Genomic DNA, 8,401 nt, shown 5'->3' with positions numbered 1-8,401 from the left:
TCATCCTTCTGCAGAAGCTTTCTGAAAAGGAAAGCAAACAGTATGTGATAGGGACTAGCAGGTCAGGGAATCTAGTCTTAATCATCCTATTTCTTATTCAGGAAAGTAACCCTTTTTATAACATGACTGCTTTGTATATATGTTGCAACTGGAGATATCTTACAGAACCACAAGACCATAAACGTGTGGTGGTTATGAAATCAACTAGATTACATTTTTCTCTGGGTTAGTGCAAGGCAAGATCAGCTAGACATTGAGCAAACTTGTCTTCCTTCGTGTTCAGCTCCAGACTACACTCTGTATAACCACTTACTTTATTCGAGTTTTCAAAAGCATTAGGGGAATAGATTTTTTCTTTTGTGGGTTTCATATAATACATTTACTGACATATTTTGTTACATCCTACATCGGAGCTTCCATGGTGGCACTCCATGGAAAGTGGGAAAGAATCTGCCTGCCAGTTCAGGAGATGCAGGTTTGATCCATGGTTTGGAAAGATCCCCTGAAGTAGAAAAGGGAAAGCCACTCCAGCATTCTTGCCTAGAAAATTCCACCGACAGAGGAGTCTGACAGGCTATAATCTATGGGGTCACACAGAGTCAGACACGACAGAGTGACTGAGCTTGCATACACTATGTAGTAAAAATGTGTACCATATTAAAAAGATACTGCTGAAATTGCATGATATGCATTATATTTCCTGAAGAGGACTAATGATGAGTATGACTGTGACTATATTATGATAGAAAGTTGAATTTTGAGACAGCTATATAGTAGTTAACAAAATTACTGAGATTTTAGATTTGAATGACTTGGATTGACTCTCAAAATATCAGATGTTCATCTCACATATTTGCCTAACTCTTTGGTCTATGTGGTCAGACAAGTAACTGTATCTTATTCGTGCATTCTCAGCCAATTGTTGCATAATTGAATCAAATGACCATTTTATCTGATACTTCTTTTCAATTCATATATTTTCACATATAGTGAGTCTATAGAAATACCAAAATAACCATCATTAAGACTATAAACTAGTGAAGATTCCATGGTACTCGTGTTCAACTTGTCTGTCTTAAAGAGATGTAAGGAGTAAGGGGAATACTTTATCATTGTGATTCTAAACTCAAAAAAGTTAATGATGTATTGTTTGAGCAGAGTAGTATTTTCAGGTTAATTTCTTATCCTCTTTGGACCTATGTTCCTCACAGTAATCTACCTTAAGTTTCATTTAATTGACATTTAATCTTGTCAAGGATAGATAGACTTATGATATTGTGTTACTGACTGAAGTTAACTCAGCTACACTAAATTAAAAAAATTTCAAGTACACACTTACACGGAAGGGGAAGAGGTCAGTGCTCAGTCTACATAAAATTACTTATTTCAGTGCCTCCCCTGCTTATCTGATTTTAGGTCTATTTTTCAAATCTATTCCAGGCTTGTTGATCATCTTCAGTGCTTTTCTGGCCTTCTTCAGAGCCTAGAGCCAAACCTAAGGCCAAAATGAGAAGACAAAATAGGGCATATTTGATAATCCATGTAACCTTAGCCTTTCCATCACACCGTTTAAATGTTAGAAGTACAGTATTTGTAGTTAACCATAAGGAGCATTTAATTATATACACTTATGTATGTAAGTTTACGTACATTAAGACACACATTTGATCATAAGTGGCCCATACTCTAACCATTATGCTTGACAGCATCACTCAGAGTAGCATAAAACTTCTTCTTTTCACATAATAATGGAATTGAAAATGAAAATCTATATTCTTCTTCGTGCTTTGTACTCTTAACACAAGACAATGATTTTATCTTATCCAAGCTACAGTCTTGGATGGCTTTGTTTTTCTAAAGTTTGCAAATAAGCAAATAGATTTATAGGTACAATGAACTGGACAAAGATAAGATCTCAGACAAGGTGATTTCTCTCAGCTTTTTTTTAACAATTAATATTTGTTTAAATATATGGCTATTTTCAGACTGTTATCAGAAGATAGTTGTATATTCCTCTCTAAAATTTCTGACAAGTGGAATAATAGCATCAATATTTTGGAAGTGGTGACTTTCTATGATTTTTTTCAAGCCATGAATCAGGCATTTTATCCTTGCAGTTTTCTTAACTCTCTTTTAATAATTGCATCCCTAGAAACAAATATACAATTTTCTCTACATTATGAAATAATTCAAACAAGAATTTAACCAGCCTGATAAGTATAACCAAAGAATTTAAGCTTGCCTAGATCCTTTTTCTGTACAGATAAATTATTTAGCCTGGATTGCTGTATTATTATCTTAATTCCCTGTAAACATCATTAGAGTGACTTTTGTATCTTTTTTCCATTTTTATAAAAATCAAATTTTTTCCAGTTTAAGGTCTCCTTTCCCTCCCTTCTTTCAGTTATTATTTTGGCATTTGAATTCATCAGTATGGACGGACACACTTACATCGTAAATAAAATTTGTGATAGGTGTGGTATATAGGCAGAGAAACATGTCAGGATTATGTGACTTACCTGTTGGACTTCAGAAGTAAAGTCAATATGAAATCCTGAATGCTTATCTTCATCATCCAAAGACTTTCCTCTCTGAACTTCAAAAGACAACAGTATATAAAAGTATCCCTTGATGGGTGACATAAAGCATATACCTCATTTGGTTGTTTCAGAGTCCTCAGAGACTGGCTGTAAGAAGTAATTGGGATTGTTCAGACACTTTTGCCACTGCAGAACATGAGAAATCATTTTTTACCTCTCAAATTGACAATACTTTAAAGACATCAATAAATAATCAAGAAAGTATTGAAAAATATATATGAAATCCTGAATGCTTATCTTCATCATCCAAAGACTTTCCTCTCTGAACTTCAAAAGACAACAGTATATAAAAGTATCCCCTGATGGGTGATATAGAGGAGAAACCTCATTTGGTTGTTTCAGAGTCCTCAGAGACTGGCCATAAGAAGTAATTGGGATTGTTCAAAGACACTTTGCCACTGCAGAACATGAGAAATCATTTTTCACCTCTCAAATTGACAATACTTTAAAGATATCAACAAATAATCAAGAGAGTATTGAAAGATATCACTAGCTGTGAATTGTGTTTTTTTGTATGATGTTTTGTCTTAGCTGTAGTTTCTTTTCTACAGTAAACATTTATGATCTATTCAGGCAAAATATGAATATTCAGTCTAGATAATTTTAATTCTAAATTTTATTAAAAGTGAACTTTTCCCATGTTTTAACTTTAATCTCTTGGAATTTATTGATAAAGGATGTGAGATAATTATTTATATCATTGTAATTAAATAAATTCATTCCACTTAATTTTATATTTCCTTTTCCATTTAAAGATATGTGTAGACAAATCTGCTTCAAGTTTACCTATTTTTCTCCTTTTTTAAAAATAAACTTTATTTTTTAGAACAGGTTTAGGTTCACGGCAATATTGAGAAAATGGTATTTTCCATACACATGCTATTTTTCTTCACACATCCATAACCTCCCCTATTATCAACATCTTGCACTACGGTGCATTTGTTACAAATGATGAACCTACGCTGACATATAACTGTCACTCAAAATCCATACTTCACACTATAGTTAACTCTTGATTGTACATTGGATGGATTGGGACAAATCTATAATGATATATAGACATCATTATAGAATCATATGGATTAGTTTCATTGCCATAAAATCCCCTCTGTTCCATCTAGTCTTCCTTCTCCCCACCCCCCATTCACTGACAACTAGAGACCTTTTTCCTGTCTCCATAGTTTTTCCTTTTCCAGAATGTCATATGATTAGACTTATACAATATGTAAACTTTTTCGATTGGCCTTTCATTTAGCAATATGCATTTTTCTCCAAGCTTTTTCATGGCTTCATAGCTCGTTTATATTTAGCACTGAATAAAATTCCATTGTCTAGATATATCATAGTTTATTTAACCGTAAGCCTAATGAAGAACATCTTGGTTGATTTCAAGTTTGGGTGCTTATAAAGAAAACTGCTCTGAACATCTGTGTGCATTTTTTTTCTGGATAGTTTTCAGTGCATTTGAGTAAATACAAAGGAACACAACTGCTGAAGTATACTGTAAAAATATGCTTAGTTTTGTAAGAAACCACCAATTGTCTTTTGAGGTGGCTGTACCATTAGCATTCGCACCAGCAGTGAATGAGAATTCTTGTGTTTCCACATCTTTGCCAGCACTTGGTGTCATCGGTATTCTGGAATTTGACCATTCTCATAACTGTGTAGTAGTGTTTTATTACTATTTAATTTGCATGGTCCTGATGATACATGATGTATGACTTCTTTGGTGAGGTGTTAGTTAAGGTCTTTGCCCATTTTCAAAATAGGATTGTTTATTTTCTTATTTTGAGTTTTAAGAGTTCTTTTTATATTTTGGATAGTGGTCCCTTTCGGATATGTACTTCACAAATCTGTTCTTCATCTGTGGCTAGTGGTTTCATTCTCTTGACATTGTCATTCAGAGAGTAGCATTTTTTTTTATTTTAATCAATCCAGCTTACCAATTCTGTCAGAGACTGTGCCTTTTGTGATATATCTGAGAAGTCATTGCCTACCCCAAAGTCATCTAGATTTCCTCCTATGTTGTCTTCTATGAATTTTATAATTTTACATTTTCTGTTGAATTCTGTGATCTATTTTGAGTTAATTTTTGTGACGAGTGTAAAGTTTATGTTTAGATTTTTTTTTTTGTATGTGAATGTCCATTTGTTGAAAGTCTATCTTGTATTCTCTCACTTGTAAAATAAGCTGACTGTATTTATGCGGGTCTATCATGTTCCACTGATCTACCTATTCTCTCTCATATTGTTACCACAAGTTTTCATTTTACTCATTGCATTTTACAGTGCATTTTAATATCAGGAAGGACATGTTGATGCTTTAGTCATTCAGAATTTTCTTAGATATTCTGTATTTTTTATAAAATAGAATTATTTTCTGAAGTTGAAACAAGTCCCAGTGGAATCAATCAATGCAATATTAGAAACTCATGATAAACATAGGAGAATTAACCGCTTTACAAAATTGAGCATTTTCATCCCAAAAGAATTTATGTACCTTTAAATCTGTCTTCTTTTATAGCTTACAACAAAGTTTTATCATCTTGATTATATGAACAATGAAAAATTTTTATTAAATGAAATGTTACATATTTTGTAACTTTTGTTTCTATAAAGTAATCTTTTTCCTTAACAAAAATATAGTCATATGAAATGTTATTCTGTCTATATAACCGGTAAATGTCAGCACACTGAAATTTAATTTTTAATTTATTTTTATAAGGAAATTCATAGACCAAAGAGCAGTTGTATCATAGGCAAAAATCTTCTTTACCATATAAAGGCTCTTTGAGAGAAGAAAAGATGGGGGAGACATGAAAGCTGTGAAGGAAATAAGGTAGGGAGAAATAGCAGAAAGTACAAGAAGAGAGACAAAGGCAGAGAGAAAGGAGAAGGAAGAGAAGGCTCTTTTCACCATATTGAAAGCTCTTTATAGATGAATGGCAATTAATTAATGATTAATTAGTGGAGTTGAGTGGTCATCACTCTAAAATTTTCAGATTTTCCTATGTCCTTTGTGTAAATCTTTCAGAGGTTAAAAACTTTTAATGTTTAAAAAAAATCAGTCATAAATATCTGAATTTAGTTAAAAGAATATTAGTATTCAAGCTATCTGGTATAGCAAGATACAATGAGCAGTTTGTGATTTTGATCTTCAATATTTCAGGTCGTATAGTGCTGAGAAAACTATTCAGGTTGCCAAAGAAATTTTTGAAATATTATTTTCTACCTACATGACACATTCTAAAGACGATTAGCTTATTGAAGCTATACAGTGAAAAATTATTTTTCAAATTGTCATTCAAATCATAACTCCTCTGTGAAGCTTCTATATGGTTGACATATATTGGTAGATTGTTGCTAAGTCACTTCAGTCATGTCCGACTCTGTGCGACCCCAGAGATGGCAGCCTACCAGGCTCTTCTGTCCCTGGGATTCTCCAGGCAAGAACACTGGAGTGGGTTGCCATTTCCTTCTCCAATGCATGAAAGTGAAAAGTGAAAGTGAAGTCGCTCAGTAGTGTCTGACTCTTAGCGACCCCATGGACTGCAGCCCACCAGGCTCCTCCATCCATGGGATTTTCCAAGCAAGAGTACTGGAGTGGGGTTCCATTGCCTTCTCCGATTGGTAGATTAATACCTGGTAAATTACTACATACAACATGAAAACTAAAAGTCACACTAAACATCATATAATGTGCTTTCATTAAAATTTCATATTTTTATATATTGGTTCACTAAAATATTTTTATAAGAATAATTTTAGTCATGGATTTTATACATAAGAAAATTTATATTATTTAAATACTTACTTATGATATTTTTATAAATACCTAAGACTCACTACCCACAAATAGCCCTGGAGGAGGAAATGGTAACCCTCTCCTGTATTCTTGCCTGGAAAATCCCATGGACAGTGGAGCCTGTTGGGCTACAGTCCATGGAGTAGCAAAAAGTCTAACATGACTGAAGCGACTTACACACAGACACACACACACGCAGACAAATAGCAGAGAACATAAAACAATTGTTTGTTACAGACAATATTTAGTGGGTGAGCCCAGCACCAATATGATGTTTGCTTAGTCTCTTAATGGCTGCCTTCATTTCCTGATTCCTCAGAGTATAAATAATTGGATTAAGGAGAGGAGTGATGATAGAGTAAAACACAGAAAGAAATTTATCTACAGAGTAACCGTTAAATGGGAAAGCATAGATGAAGATGGCAGGGCCAAAGAACAGAGTGACTACAGTTATGTGAGCAGAGAGTGTAGACAGAGCCTTAGAGGATGCACTGGAGGAGTGCTTCCAGATGGTGACCAGCATGACAACATAGGATATGAGCAAGAGAATGAAGCAGAGCAGGGACAAGAGCCCACTGTTCACAATCACCAAGAGCTCTAGGATGTAAGTTTCAGTGCAGGCAAGCTTGATGACCAGGGGGAGGTCGCAAAAAAAGCTGTCCAATACATTGGGACCACAGAAAGGCAAACCCACCGTAAAAACCATCTGGCTTGTAGTATGGATAAGCCCGATCACCCATGAGAGCAGTAGAAACCCAGTGAGCACCCTGTGACTCATGATGGTCTTGTAGTGCAAGGGTTTGCATATGGCGACATACCTGTCAACGGCCATAGCTATCAGAAGAGACATCTCTCCACCCCCAAAGAAGTGCATAAAGAACATCTGGGTCATGCAGCCCCACCAGGAGATGGTCTTGTGTTTTCTAAGGAAGTCTGAAATCACTTTGGGAGTTGCAGCAGAAGAAAGACATAAATCAAAGAATGATAAATTTGCCAGAAAGAAATACATGGGGGAGTGAAGATGGTTATCAACTATCACAGAGATGACAATGAGGAGGTTTCCTACGATGATGGCGACATAGACAAGAAAGAAGATTGCGAAAAAGAGTATTTGAGTTTCTTGAGAAGTAGAAAGTCCCACCAAAATGAACTCAGAAACACTTGATCTGTTATTCAGAAGATCCATTCATCCTTCTGCAGAAGCTGTCTGAAAAGGGAAAACAAACAGGGTATAATAGGGATTAACAGGTCAGGGAACTTAATATTTACTTAAGCATTTTGCCTTTTATTCAGGGAAATGACAGTTTGGCACTACGACTGCTTTGTAGGTATTTTGCAGTTGGAGATATTTCATACGACCACGAGACCATAAAAATGTGATGATTATGCACCAAATTAAATCAAATTTTCTCATGGTTAGTGCAAGGCAAGTTCAGTTGGACACAGATAACGTGTCTCCTTTCATGTTCAGCTCCAGATCACACTGTGTAGAAACACTTATACTATTAGAGTGACAAAAGAGAGTTTTCAAAATCTCCTGGAGGTAGATTTTTATCTTCTGTGAATCTCAAGAAGTACATTATGATATCCTCAGTATGCAGCAATAAGTTTACCTTACTAAAAAAGATATTATGAAGACCAATTCAAGCCTAAAGCAACATGAAGAAAATAACAAAAATTTTAGCAAAAATTAAATGTGGAATTCAGAGAAAGATAACAAAGGAAACCAGTGAAACCAAGACCTGGTTGTTTAAAAAAAAATGAATTAAAGCAATGATACTCTAAATAGGCTAAGAAGAAAAGAGAAGATGCAATTTAGCAAAATCAGAAATGAAAGGGAATTCATCACTACTAGACTACTCATCCCATAAACATTATGAAGATAGTAAATAACACTATAAAATAAATAAAAAATTATTGCCCAAATCACATTATGTGTATTATGCTTCCGGAAGTAGATTGATTAAAGACATGTATTGTTGATAGAAAGTTAGGTA

At 34.4% G+C, this 8,401-nt stretch overlaps 1 protein-coding gene across 1 annotated transcript; it reads right to left on the bottom strand.

Annotated features, from left to right (window-relative positions):
• Nucleotides 1–6,648: 6,648 nt before the first annotated feature.
• On the bottom strand, nucleotides 6,649–7,590 carry LOC139185453 (olfactory receptor 4K13-like). Its single transcript, XM_070798053.1, has one exon. The coding sequence runs from the start codon at nucleotides 7,588–7,590 to the stop codon at nucleotides 6,649–6,651; it is 942 nt and encodes a 313-aa protein (XP_070654154.1).
• Between the last annotated feature and the right edge of the window lie 811 nt (nucleotides 7,591–8,401).

The sequence above is a fragment of the Bos indicus genome, chromosome 10 (genome assembly GCF_029378745.1).
Source record: "Bos indicus isolate NIAB-ARS_2022 breed Sahiwal x Tharparkar chromosome 10, NIAB-ARS_B.indTharparkar_mat_pri_1.0, whole genome shotgun sequence".
NCBI lineage: Eukaryota > Metazoa > Chordata > Mammalia > Artiodactyla > Bovidae > Bos > Bos indicus.
This window is presented reverse-complemented; position numbering and strand designations above follow the sequence as displayed.